Consider the following 21,411-nt stretch of genomic DNA (forward strand, 5'->3'; position numbering starts at 1 on the left):
TGTAAGTAGGGCTGTTCGACCTGAGACATGTACTCAGGATGTGACCTGAATGTAGACATTCATGCAGCAACATCTCTGTACAAATTCACAGTAGTTGCCTACGTGCACCTTTGGGTGAAACAAAGTGTCCTTAGGCTACATGTGGGAGCAGTGATTTCCTCCCAACACTAAACACCACCAGGATCTAACAGTACAGTTGCCACATGGTTCAGGCTTGTGATCATGTTAAATAAAGGGGAGTACAAAATATGAGACATAGATCATGAGCTCCAGGTTCCTATGTGATTTATCAAACAACGCATCTGAAGATGGGCCCATTCAGGTCAATCTGAAAGGTTAAGTAGCATGGATTGTGCCTTCTGCCTTTTCCTAGTCATTCAGGGCCTTAAAATACAAGGCAGCTTCATATTTTGGGGAGCTGCTGGTCAAGCCAGAAAAAAAAATTATCGTTGTTTATAGATCCATCATGTGTCTTTGCGTTCATTTAGCGTGTCAACAACCAACACTCAAAAAGACCCTAATAAAACAAATCAATACACTGGACGAAGTGGATCATTCAAACACTGTGTTTGTCTGTCTGGTCGTGTGGGTATCGAAGAGCGGCTGCTTGTCTGCGGCACTGCTGGCCATGAGGAGTAGGAAGGGCCTCGGTGACTGCCTGTGAGCACCGCAGCACTGGTCAAAAATCACCCTCACATGAGCTCAAATACATGTCCAGTCAGATACCAAAATACATTTGGGCAGAACTGAAGAGAGGGCAACTGTTTTCGAAGAATAAAGAAAAAAAAGAGTGGGATTTTCTCTTGCAGGGAAAAGGGGATGCACACGGGTGATTAGAGTTCATTTCCAAGCTTTAATGTGTCTTTGTATGTGTCAACTCGACACGACAAGCAGAGACTGACCATGTATAACAATTGTACAAAATTAAAATGTGCTCAACCAGGCATGCATGCAGTTCTCTCCCACGATCAATGAACGCATCATCAAATTGAGTGAACGCAGGACACCTCCATATAAACAAATGATTTTTATTTTAATGATTATTTTGTTTGCGTGTCTAATCACAGCTAAGTGCATTAGTGTGCTTTTTCATGACCTTAATGAGAGGTGCTGTCACATGATATAAGTGAGATGGCTTCATCAGTTCTGTGTGGGTGTGCGGTGTCACTTATCTGCGAGCTTATAGCAGCACATCTCTGAATGAAGACGTTACTTTCTAGTCATCTGTGGGGGCTTTCTGTCTGCACCTGGACAGCCTACGGTTACGGTTGCACGTCTTCCTGCTCAGAGTGACCTCAGGAGTCATTTCATCTTCCACTGCTTCTGTGGAAGTGCTCAGTTCCTCTGAGAGAGGTCTGACAGTTGGCTGCTGGATTTGGTTTTCTGACTTATTTTCTGAGCAGCCCTCTGTCTGTGGACAGCAATCGTCATCTTCAAACAATTCTGGGGTGTAGAAAATTGTTTCATCCTCATCTTCATTGTCAGAACGGTCTGCTGGAGGTTCTTCACTTTTGCTTGCATCGCTGGGAAGGCCACGTGCTGCACTTTGTTCTTGCTCTGTGAATTCAACATTTTCTGGCTCCAGCTTCTGCTCAACACCATTTTCAGGGAGCTCCGGTAGAGATAGAGGCTTCTCAGGTTCTTTGTTTCTTTTGAAGGAGGCGACTGGGCTGGAGGTGAAAATGTGAAACAGCCGAGGTTCTGCCGGCCCACTGGGCTTGCTCCAATCTACAATAAAACATCAAGGACACAACATTGAGCACTTTAGTGATCTTTTATGAGCTGATTTATCAATTTTCCTGTACAAAAAAACTTGTTTTTAAACATCCCAATGACTGAGACTGGTACACAGAGTACACAGGCTGCCAAGGCTATTTTACGAAGAGCGTATAAACGTGGGCTTACGCTCAATATAACCCAAACAAAGGTCAAGAGGATTTAATTAAAAGCAACAGTCCAACATCTGCTCATCAACTCGCTCCAGCGCCATTCAGGCACGCAAAAGACCTTGAAGTAATAAGGCAAGCCACTCAACTGATCCCACGTCCCCGCCCCCATCCGAGGGGTGTGTGTGTGTGTGTGTGTGTGTGTGTGTGTGTGTGTGTGTGTGTTTGCCACAGCCATGCCATTTTACCACATTGATTTCAACAGGGGAAAAAGCTCAATTATACCGCAATGACAGTGAGCACGTGAATAATAACCTCACACTGTATCAGTTGTGGAAGGAGTTTGAAAAGCCTTCCTTCACCTGATTTCAAACACGCTTGCCCTGATCATTGGGATTTACCACTTACCAAGTCAACATTTGATCTGAGGTGATGCAGTCAGATGTAGTACAACAGAAACATTGGCACAATGCCATAACTGAACTGCCTTCTTAAATAACGGTGAACGACACACGTCATCATATGTCTTCTTCTCTGTGCGAGCCATCAGGGCAATGCCCCCCACCCACTGCTTTGTCTCCAGTGGTGCACCATCCACCATCCAGTAAGTTTCTTTCAATAAAATGTAGCATAATGCATAACTACTTACAGCCCAAACCTTTTACCTTGAGCAGTGAACGCGGATTTGGATAGCTAACCTCCACCCATGCCTACACTGATGGTCAGGTTTTGGTGAGTCTTGAGGGAAATAATGCCACGAGGTGGTTTGTCGAAGGGAGCTAGTGACTTGCTTGAAACAGGCAGCACAAATTTGCCTGATCTAAATGATGACTTTATTAGCAATATGATCAAAGTTTGAGCAAAAGCACAACTGTCCACTCAATTGAGGCCATTTTTCCAAGATTTTGAGGTTATAGTCCATTGGTCAAACACCTATGAAGTCTGATATTATTACTAGACCACCCAGATAATGGGATAATCATCCAATATACATGCACATATCCTTGTTATTAAAAAGAAACAATGCTAACATAATAATGGCTGAGGAAGTCTGGAGACATATTCAAGTGCCACAGATGACATCATCAAACAGGGCGGCGGTGTCCAGACTTTCAGTCAGCTCTGTGTGTCATGCCATTATCAGCCTCAGAGTAGCACACTAGTCCACAACGCCATCATGACTAACCCAGGATCATTTTCAATTCTATGGCTCTCTGAATGAGTGAAACAACCAAAATAATATTCATAATTCACCTGTTTTTTCGATCTGTTCCACTTCTGTTTGCTTAACTGCAGAACACTTGTCCAGCTCTTCTGATGAAGGAATGTGGGACTGTGGAGAAGTAGGAGCTACAGAGCACGGGGAGCAGACAACTGAGGTGTGTTTCTCTGCTGGGTGAAGCTGATGCTGCACCTGAGAGAACGCTGCCAGGGATGACATGGCGTTGTTAAACGTGTCATGATGCTGGACGAGCTGGCGGACCCACTTGGACAGACCTGCATCGTGGACAGGAGAAACGCAACATTCTGAAAATAGAAATCTATTGCCATCTAGTGATCAAACTGAGAAAAGGAACCCACCTGTAATATACCTGTTGGGGTTATTTCTGTAGCGGTCATCTACTAGAATTAAGGCCCCCCAGTCTTTTCTGTGACGTATACACCTGAAAACATTTCACAGTTTATGTCCAATATCATTCATTATTTAGGTTCCCGTGAATGCTTTCACAGCAAATACATTCTTTTTACTATACCTTTCAACTGTGACAAACATACATAGCGGATGAAGGAAAAAAAACTTATGCACTACAGGACCCAATTTCTCCCTGAACTGCTTTAATATCCATACTTGGTCCAATAAATGTCTGTTTAAAAATAGATATTCTTAACTGTAAATTGGCAAAAAATAATAGACATTAAAATAATTACAGAGAATACTATAATTGTCATAATAATACATAATAAATATGCGCATGATATAACTCAGTTATACAACGATCAGCGGTATGGTTTAGTTTAAGTGCTATACAGTTTGAAAATGGTCCAGCTTTGGCTGCATCACAACACAGGACAAATTGCATATAATTTTACAAAAGGGTATGGCATAATTTCCACTTAGTGTATTGTTTACAGTGGAAAACAAAGTGGTCATTCGATCCGAGATGATGCTGGTTAATAGGCATAATCTAACCAAGAGTTGAGCCCAAATCTGACCCTGGATGTAACCTGGATGTTAAAACCTGGTCAGCAAAAACCGTAACCCCCATTTGTGTGCACAGTTAGATGATATCGTACAGTTCGGAACCAGACACTGACCGCACACTCATCTTGAATGATAATTGTTTGTTTCAATCCCTTCTATGCATTGTAGTTATAATTGTATAACTCCTTATATATTACAGTACTTTTACATACGTGGCTTCTACTAATGCAGTCGTAAGGTTTTGGGCGTGTGAGCTACAAAAGTGTGCTAGCTTGTTACCCCACTTCAACTGCTGTAGTCAGACAAATGTACCGTCACAGCACAGAGAAGTGAGACCAGAGCTGAACATGTTCTATCTCTTGTTTTAACTTTGATACAATATATAGGCATTAGGTCAATTTGGACTATGTGACCATGTGTGTTTGTCTGCGGGTCGGGTATATACTGTCTGCCCAGGAGGAGAGAGAGAAATGACACGCTGATAGTAGCTGATAAGCAGCTATAGGGAGTGCTTTAATTGTATTAGTAATAAACATAAAAATAAGAAATCCAGGAACAAAACCAAGATTATTTTTGCATCAATTGAAGCCAGTATCAAGTTGTGACAGAAAGGTTGAAGTAAAATTGTGACAACTATAGAGACCATAGACATGGCACACACCAACCCATAAACTCACATCCAAAACAACTGATTCATTATAAGACTGGAAGACTGACCTGCCCAGGGCCTGGTTCAGAGCCCTGTAGGCCTGGATCTCATACCAACGGTTGCCGGGGAGAAGACCTCTGGTCTTGCAGTGTTGGTCATTATACTTCATTTTCAGCTCCACCTGCACGGATAATCAGACATGTTTGCTTGTTTGTTCATTTCCGGACTAAATGTTTATACCGACATCACACAGGAATCACAAAAATATTAACACCCTGTTGGGTCTACGTCTGTGTGTGTCCGCACCATCAAAGAAATTATTGACTTAACATTAGTATCCTTACTTTTCGTACCATGTCATCCATATGACACAACCGCGTTCACATTTTCCCATCAAATAGGGTTCTTACTGTAATTGATTGACATCATTTGGGAAATAGACAGAACCCTATTACGCCGATAAAAACACGGGCTATTATTTTGAAAAGCTCTCGACACCAAGACATAAAAGGGTAAACAACAGGCCACGGCATAAAGGGTAAAGCAGGTACTCTGAGCAACAAAAATCCAAGCACAAAGATGCCAAGAAAGCATCCATCCAACTGCATCTCTTGTTGCTGATTTTGGCACTAACCTTTCCAAATTGACAAGTGAAAAGTTCAGCTGGTGTCTGATGGGTTGTCATGCTGGGCAGGTTGCTAAACAGGGCTCTAACTGCTTCTGACAGGTACCATGTGTTCGCCCAGAGCCACCAAACACAAGGCCATGGCAGGTACAGCCTGTTCCGTGACTGCGGCCGGCCCCTGCCCATGTGTGTAAATAAACAAGTGTAGTCACAGGAAATCAAAAATGCCGTCCCTTAGTTGAACTATGACTAATCACACCCCACCTTTGAAGTATCCAAGCAAGCGTGCAACACCTGTCACATAAATAAACAAAATGGCAAGGACAAAAAGTTTCTGAATTGGGTCATGTGGGTTGGGGCGAGCAGAAACGTTCCAAATGACATTTTGATCTGAAAATGAAGAAAAACAGGGGTAACCTTCCTGTACCACTTTCACATGAAGTCTAACAAATGCTGCTGGTATCATGATGAGGTATTTGACAATATACAGTCTCAGACAGCAGGGGAGTTAAAGAATCCACTTTGGAAGCTGGAGCTCCAGCACAAAGGCCAGTAGCCCGGAGCTGCCTCTGTCATATAAATCTAATCACAGACGACTTCAGCGTTGGGGCCACAATGTCCCTCGTCTGCACCATGTCATTCTTCAATCTAACATGACAGGTTGCATATGTGAAAAAGCCAATTCTGGCTGCTAGCGAATATTTCAAATGTGCAAGAATCTACAAGCTAGAAGGGATTATTTAAAATGTCAGGAGATCGCTCATTTGCTTTGGCCTTGTCCTCTACAGCTACCTGTTCACTCTGTATAACATATATTTGACCAGTAGGCATGATTCACATCGGCGCGCATCTGTTCGAGCTACATTTTACCAGGGTGACTGTGTGTGGGGAAGAGGAGGGGGGTCAGTGCCAGTGTGCACGCCCCTGGCAGTGCAGGACATCTTGTGCCTGTCACTGAGATTGTGGAGCGGCTCATCTGTCACATGTGGATGAGCTCACAGCTGAATGGCTCGTCTTTAAGTCAGACATGTCTCTGCAAGTGCACACACTCACAGGGGCATGGGACAGGCAGATGTTCCAACTTCTGTGTCGGCTGGTGAAGGAAAAATGCCATTTTCATCTTTAATACCACTGTCCAAGGCAAAGCTTGAATTACTTTTTACTGCTGTACTACCACCCTCAACAAAACAAACTGCTCAGGATAAAACCCAATAGAATAAGACAATAGAAACAAAAAAAAATCCAAAATACAACAGGAAAAGACTTCTGAAAACCAAACAGTCAAATATGAAACACTAGTCAAAATCGGCACAACCTAACCTAACAAAGGACAAAACAACCACAACACCTGTGTTGACAATTTCAAAAGAAGTTTTTCCAACAAGGAAGCAGGAAGAGATTGAGGCAAGCGGAGGTGACCAAGTTACTTTAAAAAGTAATTATTTGCTCTAGAAATCATCTTTACCACCATGTTAAGGAGATCTTTCTCATCTTCAGCCAAGTGTTGATATAAAGCATTTTCCATTCATGTCTCCAAGATGTACTGCTAAAGTGGGTGTGTTTGACTAACAGCAACGTAACCCTCTCAAATGCAATCTCCTGGCTGCTCTGCAAAAACCACGAGATTCCTCCTTTGACTGAAGGATTTTGTCGCCTCTTCTTTTTCAGATTGAACTGACAGAATTTGCTGGTTTGAATTGCACCGTGGGAAAGTTGAGGTATTCACCACTGCCTGTTAGTACTTTCCTGGCCCAATTCTAACAATCATTTGTCTGACACTGACAAACATAACTGCAAAGGCTGCTATAAATAGGGTGGCTTAAATTGAATTATCACTATGGCTTGCTGAAGTTAGTGCCAACCAAACTTGGCTCCCTTGGAAAGTCAGCAAACATAAATCATTAAGGATGGGCTACTATATGCAGATTGAAAGGTTGAATCTGAGATTTTGAGACAGAGTCAGAGTGAGACAGAGCAGTGTGCATTTTCCATGCAATCTAATTGGGCACGATTGAACTTGACCCTAGAAGTGTCCCAAAAGTGTCCTTCACTGCTTTTGTTCTTCCTTTTGTGTCGGAACATATAGACCTAGGAAGCAGAGGGGGGAAAGTGAGAGGGGTGTAGCTAATATAAGTGCATGAATGGTACCACGGACCATAATTGAAAAGGGTAGAGGTCTGGCTGATATGTTGTGGTGAAGAAAGGCAGGCATATTAGGTGTGGAGGATGACAAGGGGCTGGGAGTTAGGCAATGAAGGAATTGAAGAAATTGGAAATGGATTTGAGATATTTAACCATGGTGTATCCAGGAAGGCCTAATCTTGAATGAAGAGTATGTGAAGAGTATGGGACAGGGGAGTCAGACAGAATCATAAGGAAGCTGGACAATGATCAAGTCATGCTGAACACAGTCAGTGGAAATGCCCCAAAGGTGGTATGTCAGCAGGAGGAGAAAGAGCAATTCAGGAGCATCTAGATGAGGTAAGAGAGTGCATAGCCCAGATGGAGAGAATAGTGATAGTTCACCACCTCAATTGGGTAGACATTTATGGCCACATACTGTAGGTGAAGGAAACAGGAAAGATGATGAAGTTTTTAGGAGCTTTTGTGAAGAGGAAGACAATGGTGTGGGCTGACAGTGTTACTTGACAAAATAGGCCTACAACACCAGGTGATCTGTAGAATGCAGTTAGTGACTAGGTAGAGAAAGACAGTGAAGACAACCTTCAACATTATATGGTGGAAGTTGAGACAGGAAAAATGAGTTTAACGAGACATGAACAGTAGCATCGGATGGTCCGCAAGAACTACCAAACTGGTGAGGGAAACTGAAAGGAAAGATGAAGGTTTATTCGAAGAATAAAATGAAACAGAAGAAAAGAGTGACAAGGTTCAGCAGAGGACCTGGAAAAAAAGGAAGCAAAGAAATGATCAGTTAGACAGGAAGATGAGGAGACCAGTTAGGAGCACATAGACTGTAGGCGTTGGCGAGAGAGAGGTTGCTAAGGCTAGGGCGGTGCATGGCAAGTTGTATGAGAGACTGGATAGCTAGGAGAGAAGGATGCTTTTAGGAAAGATAGGCAGAGGGAGATAGAGAGAGAGAAATGGTGTGCAATCTAACAGGTTTAGTTGATCAAGAGCCTGGATGGGAATATGTTATTAACTGAAGAGAGTGTGATGTGTGATGAAAGGAGTACTTCAGAGAGCTAACGAATGGAGAGAATGAGCAAGAGGACAGGTGAAAGTCAGTTAATGGATCAGGTAGTTGAGGAAATTATTATATGTGGAAGTGATGGCAGTTCTTAATAAGATGAAGATTGGGAAGGCAGTGGACCATCAAGTGTTTAGGACAGCGAGCAGTGATCTTTCTGTGCAGTTCCTAGAGAGGTGTGCTAGTGTATGAGGAAGACAGAAACATCTGAGGCCAGGGAGACAGTGGTGAGCTGTGGTGTCGGAGATAGTAGAAATATAACATGGATCAGCTCTTTGTTATGGACAGACTGACGGATGAGGTTAGGGACCATGGACCATGATGTTTGCTGACCATATAGTGACCGGTAGACAGAGTAAAGAAGAGGTGCTCCAAGCTGCTGTCAGCTGCCCCAAGCTTCCCAATGGAGCTAGTCTGGCAGCTAGCCATTAGGCAAGTTTATAGTCTCACACTATCAGAGTCAGATACTCACTGAACCTACACACCTGACAGATTGTGCATAGCCACAGATTAGTTTGATTTCTTCTTGGAAAATGGAAGTCAGCAGTTTCTCATCCACTGACTTTAAACCTGTTGTGTCATTACTTTTTCAGTATATAATTTATAGGTGGGAACATGCCTACAGTAAGGTTGGAACAAGGGCAAAGAGGGCACTGTTAAGCAGTGCTTTTATAGTGCTGACAGGGACATTAAGCATGTGGGGATCTGACATTCGGGAGCATTCCTCCAGTGGCTGATGATAAAACCATATGTACGGTAGTGTCTTGCGTGTGCATGGAGCATCTATCATCTCCTCCTGTTGATGATTTCCATGAACTCTTCAACATTCCTACCAAAATCCCCTTCATCCACATTTTTTACATGCTCAGAGGCCACAGAATTAAAACAATCCTTGCATGTCTTCAAAAAGGCCAACAGCAAGGGGTTAGCTGAGCCCTTCATTAAAATCTGAGCGATGCTTTATCAGTCGTAAGTGTCTTTTTATAGCTTATAAAAAGCGCTTATTGTTTGACTCACTCACGCAGCACACAACTGTTCACTGTAAAACACGCCATTGGAAAAAGTCAGCGTAACTGTAAAACCACATTTGGCAGGGCTTTCTGTGCTGTGACTATCCAAGTTCAACCTTTGATCTTGATGACAATAACACAACAGGCCAGTAAAATGCCCTGCTCTGTGCTTAGTCTGAACCGTCTGCAAGAGTTATGCCTGTCTGGGAATGCAGGCTGCACAGGCATGTCGAGAGCTTCAGAGCTTTATATTGAAAGAAGCCATGTTTGCACCTCTTTACAGCAGTGGGGTGCTGTCGTGTGAGTGTGGGGCCGAATAAAGGAGTTCATACGTCTTGGTCCAAGAAAATGTGTGGATGTTTGCACAAGTTCAGCAAAGTGTCCCTGTTAAAAGATGTAAGAGCACAGTGTGTGAATTTATTTATGACATATGGTGCGAATGTGACAAATAATTTCTGATGAGGTCAAAAACAATGCACACATTATCAGTTAAAGACTACGCAATGTGATATATTGAGGGTTTTCACACACATACGTTTCTATCTTTCTCAGGATCACTCACGCCAAATCTAACCGGCCAAAACATGTGGCTAACTTAAGCCAGCACTCTGAACCAAACTTATATCTAATTTTAATCACCCAGTTATTCTGACATCTTTATCCACAAATTGAGGCATGGACTTGTGGGGTCCAGCCGAATGGTCCCAACAAAGGTCCTCAAAAGGAGGTTTTTTATTTGGCCCCACTTGAAAAGATAAAGCACGTATACGCATGCACGATATTTTAAAAAGCAAAATAGCATTTGTTTGACATATTAGACAGTAAGTGCCGCATAAAACATTTTTTAAAGCTTTGATAGAGGAAGGCATCGAACAAAGATTACATTAGACATAATAGCCACACACCTTCATTCATCAGTCAAGAAACTGTTGAGGCCAGAATCAGTGACAGGTATCAAATTTCCTCAGATTTTTCACAATCATTGTGAATAAAAATTGGTCAATCAAGGTATTATTATCACAAAACTGGCAAAATAATTAATAATAATGGCACAATTACTCATGTTTAAACTTCATTGTATTGTGTGTTTTCTCTCGAGTCACCAAAGGAAATTAAACACTATAGTCTCCAACTCTTCCATAACTGAAATCAATGACTGTAACAATTATTATTCTCTCGGCTGTCGCAAAATCTTCAGGGTGATGAATGTGAAAGAGGCTGGTTCCTGGTATTACCACCTTCCACAGATACTCAAGATCAGCATTTTTTGCAAACTGGTGTCATTAAACCTGTCCGCTCACTAAAGCAGAACACAGTGCACTCGCTAGGTCACCATTTTCTCGTGTGGGATTTGTGTAAACTTTTAAATCTACAACACACCATCATTCTGCATCACGCTATTACTTGTTTATTACACGCAGCATTCAGTAAACTTACTACCACCACTCCTCATCAGATCCTCTCCCCTGTGCCTCATGGCACTCTGTGAGGTAACTGTTGTTTAAACTGGTGCTGTACTCTGGACCAGAGCCAACTTTGGAGCGAGGTGCAGTCTATTTCAACAGACTTTCCACCGAAGAGTCAAACACTGTCAAAGTCAGCCATAGCCAAGCCCATAAGCCCATAACCCTAAGCCCATAGCCAAGTCTCACCATTGGTGGCCATTCTCAAAAGTTGGCGGTTTCAGTTGGACTCAATGTCAGCAATGACTAAACGAGTGCTGCATCCCTAATGACAAGAAAAAGAACATGTTTAACACAATATATATATGAAAAATAGATACTTTAATATCACGATTATCATCAATACCGGTGTACTGCCGCACTTCTATTTGAATTGATAATTTTGTGTGAAAATTAACCGCTCATTGCGCTGTTTGACTGTGTGTTAGACCGGCTGTGAAAGCAGCTTGTGCACACGCACATGAAATACAGAGTATTTCTGATGCTTAGGATCACCGTCCGCCAATGACACTGCGAAATACAAAATGGAACAAACAGCAAGTAAAACAGTCAGCTACTGGAAGTGAACTATGAGTTTAAGAGCTGATTTCTCTGAAAGTCGGTCGTGGTTGGTCAAAATGTGCATATTCACTGAGCCAATGGGGAGGAATGACACACACACAGCAGAGTTCTGCTCAGGAGGGAGGAAAATGCGAGACGATCGTCGCAGTGTAGGTATCAGAGCCTACATGTTAGTCAGGAGAACAAATTAACAGAAGTCATTGAAAGAAATCTATTCCTCTTTCATTTTAGCTTGATCCTCACAGGCTCACTGTTGCATGACGAGTAGTTACAGAATATGGTTGCCTTCGTGTATATATATATATATATATATATATATATATATATATATATATATATATATACTGATCACATGGATTGACAATTTGTAATCAAAATGATAAGACCTCCTGTGCAAGAGAAAAAATTAACCACTAAATCATTTTAATTCAGACAGGTTTTAATATACCTCTTCAAGGAAGGTGAAGATAGAAAAACCTTGCACAATGCAGCAACTATTCCGTCAAAAGGACAACTGAAAAACATTTATTCCGATGTGAGATGTCGTTGTTTGGTTGAATCTCTTGAGACTTTGCTATGTCAGAGAAATATTGTAGCGGGACTTGTAGCATTTGCCCATGCCTGTGCTGGAGGATGCAAACTTTACATGAGAGATTGAAAGAACCTCCACAGTAGACATGCTGCTGCCAAGTGAGCTGAGAGTAGGAAGAAGCAGATGCATCACAACCAGCGGGGCTTCATCAGAGGGCCAGCTGTCACACGTGATCGGTTGTGATCGGCATTCACTGACCACGCTGACATTGTCCGACCGTGATGAACACACACATACATGTTATCATTAAGTTGAACGAATAAGTGATAATCTACAAGACAATTGAAAGTCTTTAATTTTCTACCTTTTATATTAATGTTAAGTTTTGCACATTTTCCATTCCTCAGTGTGAATTGAATGCGAATAGAACATCATGAAGGTGCACATGATAAATGCATAAACGTCACAAAATGACAGGTATATGTTGCTCGCCAAACTCAAGTCCTGCATCTGGCCAAATATATGAGGAGACGAACCGGGTGAGGACAGCTGCAGTTTGGAGTAAGACTTACTTCTCTTGATTAAAATGTAGCATTTTTATTGTCACCAAATTAAATAACATAAATGTCAGTAGAATGACAAAATAATATAATAAAACAACTAAAATAACAAAATCACACCATGTTGGGCATGTGGTTTGTAAATGGGCTTTTTCAGCCCACTTGACAGGTAAAATATTGGAAGAGACATGTTTGCTTATGTATTTCATACCATTCACGTGTCTGTCGTGTTCCAAAATGACACAGATTATTATAAAAGATGAGTACAATGAAATAATGGCATGAAAACTGACAGAGGTGAAAGTGACAGTTCTGGCTCAGGTGGAAGGTTCTGTGAGGCTTCAATCAACCATTTGTCTTGCCAAACTGACAGATCAGGTTAGTGAATGCTTCGTCATGCTTTGACAGGAAGATGTGGAGGAGTCGGAGGGGATGAGAGGGAGGAGGAGGAGGGGAGTCAAACTTAAAGGTCAACTTTATCTGCTAACGACAGGGCAGACACAGAAACATCGCTTTGGGATTTTTGTTTACGGATCACCAAAAGGGAACGCTCCTGTTTTGTGCTGCGTGCACTGTGTGTGCATGTCTGTCTCTGAGAACAGGGTGTAGAAAAGTTTTAGAACAAAAAAGTGAGAGATGGACATGCACACGGACCTCCTAAAATAACTGGTGTACATCTCCAAACCTGCACTACCTCAATATCACACACCTTCTACACACACAACAATTTGAAACACACACATACATATATATATATACATTAGATATGTTCCATGATATGTACCATTAACAAATTCTCAGGACTGCAAAGAAAAAAACTTAAAATCCTACACTCACCTGAAGATCCTTTATGTTGGGGAAGGGAATGCCAATAGTGACTACAGCTCTGGCATTGTCATCTGTGAAGTCTAGACCTTCACTGACTTTCCCCCTGCAGACAGCAATCAGCAGAGCTCCATCTGAAGCAGCGAAAGGTGAGACCAACGTCAGTCTTTGATGACAGATTTTGATTTAATATGCAAAATGATGAAGCTCACCTCTTTTCTCAGAGTGCTTTATGGCATCATAATAAATCTGAAGCAGCTCATCAAAATCTCCCTTACCACCCCCGCGAGGTTCAGTGATCACAGTTTTCTGATCTTCGAGCTTTTCCCAGAGACCAGTGTTCGTCCAGCGATCCCGCAGTTTGTCCAGCATCTGTGCAAGATACCCTGGATCACTCATGCTATTCTGGACAATTATCAGTGTTAGGAGCAGATTCACAGGTCAAGACTGGTCCAAGTGGTTTTGGTGACATGTCTGAATTCCAAAGTAAAAGCTACACGGATTTTTAAAAATTAGAGATAAGGAACAATTTCATGGCATTTGCAATGCAGATAAAAAAAATGAGCAGATATGAACTTTTATTAGATCATTTTGAAGTTTTATTAACAATGGAAAAAAGGTATAGCAGGACATACAGTATGCATCCCTGGAATCTGTCTTGAAAAACGAGGATGAATACTTTCACAGATGAACAGAATCACCCCGTTTTTGAAGTGTAAATGAGGTGTCTAGTAATAAACTTTTACAGTATGTGATTTGTTCCATATTTAGAAGGTGCTAAACATTACACACTGCTGTCTGCCTTGGGACCCATGCTACGAGTGAGGTGGAGGTGGCAAAAAAAAAAAGTTGTACTTCAGGTTATAAACAATCGACATCGTTTTTCTAAATGAATCTATAAGCAGAGTCTGATAGCATAGTCTTCATAAATCTTCATGACTGCACCATAATCAATTGGGTGATGCGTCTTAATGTGTCTAAAAAGATTTGTAGTACAGCCCGTTTATGTCGCCAGAGGCTTGATGTCACTCCAGAGATACACAAACCACTGCCACACAACTGATGTAGAGATGCCTTTTTTCCCCACAATATCTGACCGGCTGGCATCTTCTGTCTTGCTCTCAGCAAGCTGAAAGTCGCAGAAACCGACGTCCTGTGGCATGTTGGAACTGATAGCTTGATGGCTAATGTTAAAATACAATAAAAAAAAAATCATGAACAGTAAATCTTATTCCAGCCTACAGCCATGTCTGGCCAGGACTTTAGTTCCGCGAGCAGCGGAGTGTTGAGAGTTGGTGTTGCTTATGAGTTGAATAAATGTATTCACCTGAATGTGATCTCACTGTATTCACATGCAATATTTTGAAACGCCAAACTTAGTCTCCATTGTCATCTGCAAATTGCTCAGCCCTACTGGAGCAGTGGTCATTGGCCGAGAGGCAAAAACAGTTTAGTTATGATTGGAGCCTTGACTGTATTTCTGTGCTTTGCTGTTGCATTATGTACGCCTCTAATTTTAGTATGCAGTCGACAAGCAACATTTCCCATCGTGGGCTGAATAAAGGCAATTAATCTGTAATGTGAAAGACAATGCTTCAGATAGACAACTGTAAATGGTGGATTCAGCACACAGGCTAATCTGAGTTTGACACCATGGCCTTAATTCTCATCTGGACGGACATGCAGCACAATCTCATTATACCAAATCACAATAAATATAGTGGTGACTGAAATTGTGATTGAGAATCATATTTTGAAGATCTATAATGGTACTTCACTTAGCAGTGAAAAATACAACTTTCAACATTTCTCAAAAATACAAAACAAATGACAGTGCCATTAATACATTTTTATCTCTTGCAATCATAAATTATTATGTAAATCTAGCGACAGGAAATAAACACTGAATGCCATTACCCATTAAACACAGGACAGAAGGACAGAATGGACAGAATCAGCGGTGGAAACTTTCAGACATTAACTCAATTCATGTCAATATTTCTGTCCTTGCCCCACAAAGGGAACACTTCAAAATGCGAAGCGTTAAAGAGTCTCTGAGTTTCAGATAAAGTTGAGACAACACTTAGTGTTCATGTTTACTCTTGAGTCTGAACACCGAAGGTTTCCTTTCCTTACGTGCACTTTTAGGAAAGCTGATGCGTTTAAAACCGCTCAGGAATAAAATCACTGTTGCCATACTATTGTTAGTGCAGAAAGTCAGCAGCTCTCAAGGGAAGACCATTGATCTAAAAGCCCTCATCCTGGCACAACACCACTCATGTCAGTGCTCAGCAGATTATATCCTTGACTAGGCATGGGTTCACAATCAAAAAGCACCTTCACTGACTTGGAAATGTGTTAGAAGGGTCGAGTAGAAGTTCTTTTTGTCATCAACAGAAACTTACCAACAAGCCAAAGGTGTTACAAATCCAGAAGTGGACAGTGAGAAGTCTATCCGCCAGCTCCTGCCACCATCAACCACTCTCACCTGTTCACCAGAATGTAAATAACTCCTTCAAATCACTACAGAATAGAAAAATGTGCTCTACAACACGGAGAGGACGTGCAGAAACCAGAGAAGCCAGTGTGTGAGATTGCCTCACAATGCTTAAATGAAGCATGGAGAAAATTTTATCACGTAGCTGTCTCCTGAAGCTAGGGACGACAACTGCATCAATAAAACATTACACCTTCACTAAATATGCAGTCTTACTGCGTAAAGGAGCCCGCTAACATGCATCTTCTACGCGGCAAACTGTTTGTTCCGCAATTGCTTCCCAGTGCAATCTTGAAGGGGAAATAAATATTTCATGTTATGTACTCTAGGCAGGCTTGCTACTAAACAAAACAGCCATTATCTGCCAGGCTGCACTTGGAAAGGAGATAATTCCACCAGGAGAAGCACAGGGAGGCAAAATTCACGCACTGATGCGACAAGGTCATGGAAGGTAGACTGCTGGATCTCATTCATTTAGCATGACTGTATTTATAGACTGACAATTTGGTTCCACTGCTTTTTGTGAGTTAAATCCACATTAAGCACCAGTTCATACTTCACTGCAACACACCACATCACATGACTGATTTCTTATTTTCACAGACAGATCTCACCCTCAGCCAAACAGTTTTGGTTTATGGTGCAGGATAAGTCCCAGCAGAAAAAGTGAATTATAGAATTCGCTGAGACTGAAATAAATAAATAGTCCTCTATGGCATTTGTGTCTAACCGTTCAAATCACCTACTTTATTCATTTCCCTACCATACTCTATCATACTATCATACATACTATTTTCTTGTAAGCAATAACTTGTTGAATTTGTCCTCTCACTACATTTACCGTCAGCACTTGCCACAGCAAGTCAGCCTCCTCCACCTTATCCTACCTCCACCATCCTCCCTGATCACAGCTGTCCTCTTTTATCACATTCATAACCTTTGACTCTACTCTCACCTGGTACTACTTTTCCAAGATTCTCCGTTCAACACGTTCATGGTCTTTCCTCTGATGTATTTGTTAAAATGATGTCCCCTACACCCAGTTACACTCCAAGACCAACAAATCCTCCAAATACTTAAACTCATCTGTTTGCATAACCTCTACTCCAAGCAACTTTTTGAAGTAGCGTAGTAGTCCTTATTATCACTAGAAATGACAAAATCATCAATAGAGACTGCTCTCCACACGACACACCTCACCACTGTCTCAGTGTCCTCATCAGTATCCTGTACAACCCTAACATTGTACTCTGATGTCCCCACTTTGGTAGTCCAGAGGCGCTCTGCATCCAGGGGGCTGGCCACAGCCTAGTTGTCAACCAATGAGCCAGCCGAGGAGGAGGCAGCCGGCTATTACTAGATCTGTTCAGAAGTGGTCTGAGGAGGCCTACCTGACACTGCAGGGCTGCTTCAAGGTTACTGACAGGGACGTACTCTGTGAATCTATGGAGATGACATCGACGGTCTGATGGGGTGTATTAGCGACTACATAAATTTCTGTCTCAACAAGGACTGTGAAATGTTACCCTAACAACAAACCCTGGGTCACAAAGGACATCAAAAACATCTTAAATAACAAAAAGAGGGCTTTCAGAGAAGGCGATATGGATGAGCTGAGGGTTATTCAGCGTGAGCTAAAAGTGAAGATCAGGGAGGCCAAGGAAAGCTACAGGAGGAAGCTGGAATGCAAACCCCAGACAAATAATATGTGGGAGGTCTGGAGTGGCATGAAACCATCACCGGCCACAGACCTAAGAGCACAAAGGTCGTCGAGGGAGACAAAAACAGGGCCAACATCTACAACAACAATCCCCACTGCGGTCTGTGCCCTATCAGTGCCCTCGGATCTACTGACGCCTCCCCACCCCCCGGATCCTCTCCCATTGTCCTGTGAAAGTACTGGACCCCCAGCTCACACCTTCATCCATCCACACATCACCCACCTCACACCTCAACCTAAGGACTCCACCTCCCTTCCTCCGCACCAGGGCTACCGCTTTGTCTGACAGTGGATCAAGTCAGGAATCAGCTGAGAGTCCTCCACTAAGGCAAGGCAGCAGGCCTGGATGGTGTCAGGCCAGGGGTGCTCAAAGCCAGCTATGTGGAGTTTTACATCGACTCTTCACCCTGAGTCTCAGCCTCCAGAGGGTCCCAGTAATGTGAAAGACATCATGCCTGCTCCCAGTTCCGAAGACGCCCCATCCCGGGGGAAATAAGGACTATAGACCGGTGGCTTTGACATCACAAGTCATGAAGACCCTGGAGCGCCTGATTCTAAATCAGCTCCGGCCCATGGTCACAGCATCTCTGGTCCCCCTCCAGTTCGACTACCGGTCCGACATCATCTACCTGCTGAACCGGGTCTACATTCACCTGGACCAGCCTGCCAGCTAAGTGAGAATCATGTTCTTTGTTTTGTCCAGCGGCTTTGATACCATCAGGCCAGCTCTGCTGGGAGTGACACTGACGGAGATGCTGGTGGATGCCTTGCCCTTGTGTCCTGGATTATGCACTACCTGACGGGTAGACCAAAGTATGTGCGACTGCGGGGCAGTGTGTCGGACACAGTAGTTAGTCATACCGGGGCACCACAGGGAGCTGTTCTCTCTCCATTCCTCTTCACCATTTGCACTACGGACTTCAACTATCGGTCGGAGACTTGCCACCTTCAGAAGTTCTCTGACAACTCTGCCATAGTTGGATACATCACCAAGGGTGAGGAGACTGAGTACAGGTCTGTGGTGGAGGACTTGGTGCTTGGTGTGAGCTGAACCATCTGCAGCTCAATGTAGCAAAGTCCAAGGGACTGGTGGTGGACCTAAGGAGGACCAAGTCTCCTGTGACCCCCGTTGCCATCTGGGGGGGGTTCAATGTGGATATAGTCGAGGACTATAAATATGTTGGGGTCCTCATAGACAATAAACTGGACTATAGCATTGCATTGGGAAATACATTGCCCAGTGAGGGACATGAAACTGCTCGGCCTTTCGCCTTTTCTGCAGTCACATGATAAACACCAGCACTGCTAATGGCTAGACCCGGCAAGTTTGAGAAGGAAAGAAGAATGATAAAGAAAAGAGCAGTAGATGGGGATTAAATTAAGAACACAGACTGATAGAAATTGATGAAACCAAGCCATGAACTTGAGATGTTAAAAAACATTCAATAAACTCAAAATTAAGACGTCAGCCTGTCTGTTGCCTTCATATCCACAAGCTATCCCGAGTGCCGCTACGACGTGACACTTGTGAAGCAGCGCAACACACAGTTTGATTGACGATTTGGTTAAAGCATGTTATGAACGCGAAATGTCAAACAAAAAATCAATACTTGATGAGTATAGAAATATCGGCTACTTTGACGTTCGCTTTGCTAAAGCGAGGGGAATTACTTGTGTAACCGCAACACAAGTGCTAAGATTCAGACCTGGTTTATTCAAACTTTCCAGTCAAAACTGCCGCAAACACACCAACATGTCCAGTGATTGAGTCGAGGCGATGTTTGGAAGTCTCACTGCTGCTATGGAGGCTACATGGTACATCACCTCTTCCTCCATGAATGAAACGGTAACAATTGCAAACCAATGTTTTTCCAAAGCGGTCAGGGGAAGAAGTGTGGCAGGGACCTCAACAAACAGGGCACAGAGCTGCCGACGGCGTCGTAAAAAAAATATTCTGTTTCACCTACAATGCATTGCGCTTTTTCCACTGTGACATCACCCTTTCAAGCCCTACTGCTATGTGGGTAAAATTACGCTGATGGCATCTTGGCTTCTGGAAACATGAAGACTATCTTGCTGTGACAAGTTCTCAGAACTGCGTGGCACACAAGAGTTGATAGCACCACATGCACTCCACACTCGACGGGAGAACCATTGCTACTCACTTTTGTCTTGTTATTAATGTTCATACACTAAGTTTCTTTGAGCTCAATTTTCTTTGTACATTGAATGAATGCAGCATTGCATGACATTTTCCTTTTCAAGGCTATTTTTTCATTTTCAGTCACATATATTGTAATATAACGTGGATAGTTTTTTTTTTGCAATATATCAAATAGCACAGGTATCGTGTATCATGATATAACCATTATCGGGGCCTAAATGTCGCCACAGGATCAGATTGTGAGCAACCCATATCATCCCACCCCTAATCTTCATCCAAATAACCATTCTTTTTGAGCGGCACTCATAGGTCCACTTGACTTGGCTGAGGAGTGAGAAAGTGTTAGTACAGAGGCCGTAATTTTACAGTATATGGCAGTGCATTTTGCAGGGAAATAATGTCGCTAGCCTTCAGTTGTACATTACTTTGACAAATGGCACAAATGTAGGTGTGAAGCAAAGTGTGTGACAGTGCAGGCTGACGGACCTCCAGCACCTCCAGCAGAGGCTCTAAACCATGCCTGTGTGAAGACGCCTGATTCAGGAATGACACACACACAAAATATACATGAGCATCTTCATGAATAATTTAAAGACAACATCTGACATCAACCCGCTGTGTGGTGTGAGTTATAGAACGTCACGCTGGACACAGTTTCAGACGAAGACTTGAAGCTAAACAGCTCATAGATTAGTTTCTTCTTCTTTATTTTAACAATTGTAACAGGGGTCAATCATTGTCCTAGCTTTTATTAATAATCAATAAAAGGTAGCAAATAAAGCCATCTTTATAATAGATTATGTTATCAGTTAAAAGTGAATATTTTCATACTGAGTGATTTGAAGGAAACAAAGAAAATCTAATTTGCAATGCAAAGCCACACAAGTGGAAGTGAGTAGCATTTAGCACGTAGGAGGCCACAACAACACGTCAAATATTTATGAAACTACGATCCCCAGCAGGTGCTGTCCTTGCTTTGTGATGCACTAAAGTGGGCCAATTGCCAATTGGGACAGAGAAGAGAACAAGCTGATAGAAGCAGTGAACTGTGGTCTTTCTCGCACTTTTACACTTCCACTTTTCTAGCACTCTCTCACCTCCTCTGCATCTGGCCTCCATCTCATTTTCTGTGTCCCTGGTGTCAGTGAGCTGTGTGGCGACACATCGCCGCCTCTCCAGTGCCTGCTGAATTATGGACAGGGTGTGGAGGCGATGGCATTAATGAAACATGCAACCAGGAGCCACATTTCATCGTGGTGAGGGGAGACATGTTGCTGCCGTGTAAATTATTTAGCCTGAAAATATCACAGCAACCATCACGCCAAGACAAGTGGCAAGAAGCCACCTGCCACCTCTGGCCTGCAACTCTTCCCCCGTCGTCTGCTCTACATATCCTCGCCACACTGCCTTTGAAAACGCACCACTCCAAAAACACTGCCAGCTGACTAGGATCAACACTCACTTCTAAGGCAATGTCACCTCCTGAAGTGAAAAATAATACTTTA

General features: G+C 42.7%; 1 protein-coding gene across 6 annotated transcripts in view; it reads right to left on the reverse strand.

The window, feature by feature from the left end:
• Window positions 1-745: 745 nt before the first annotated feature.
• brip1 (BRCA1 interacting helicase 1) overlaps window positions 746-21,411 on the reverse strand; it is a 46,609-nt gene continuing 25,943 nt past the window's right edge. For 4 of the 6 annotated variants that reach the window (XM_053873422.1, XM_053873420.1, XM_053873417.1 and 1 more), the window contains 6 exons: window positions 13,738-13,897; window positions 13,538-13,659; window positions 4,807-4,919; window positions 3,468-3,550; window positions 3,141-3,383; window positions 746-1,728 (listed from right to left, as the gene is read on the reverse strand). In XM_053873422.1, the coding sequence (XP_053729397.1) occupies window positions 1,217-1,728; window positions 3,141-3,383; window positions 3,468-3,550; window positions 4,807-4,919; window positions 13,538-13,659; window positions 13,738-13,897 (1,233 nt within the window). In that variant the 3' untranslated portion in view covers window positions 746-1,216. The remainder of the gene's footprint in view (window positions 1,729-3,140; window positions 3,384-3,467; window positions 3,551-4,806; window positions 4,920-13,537; window positions 13,660-13,737; window positions 13,898-21,411) is intronic. The other 2 variants (XM_053873419.1, XM_053873421.1) reach the window with 2 other exon arrangements.

This window comes from Synchiropus splendidus, chromosome 8 (genome assembly GCF_027744825.2).
Source record: "Synchiropus splendidus isolate RoL2022-P1 chromosome 8, RoL_Sspl_1.0, whole genome shotgun sequence".
Lineage (NCBI taxonomy): Eukaryota > Metazoa > Chordata > Actinopteri > Syngnathiformes > Callionymidae > Synchiropus > Synchiropus splendidus.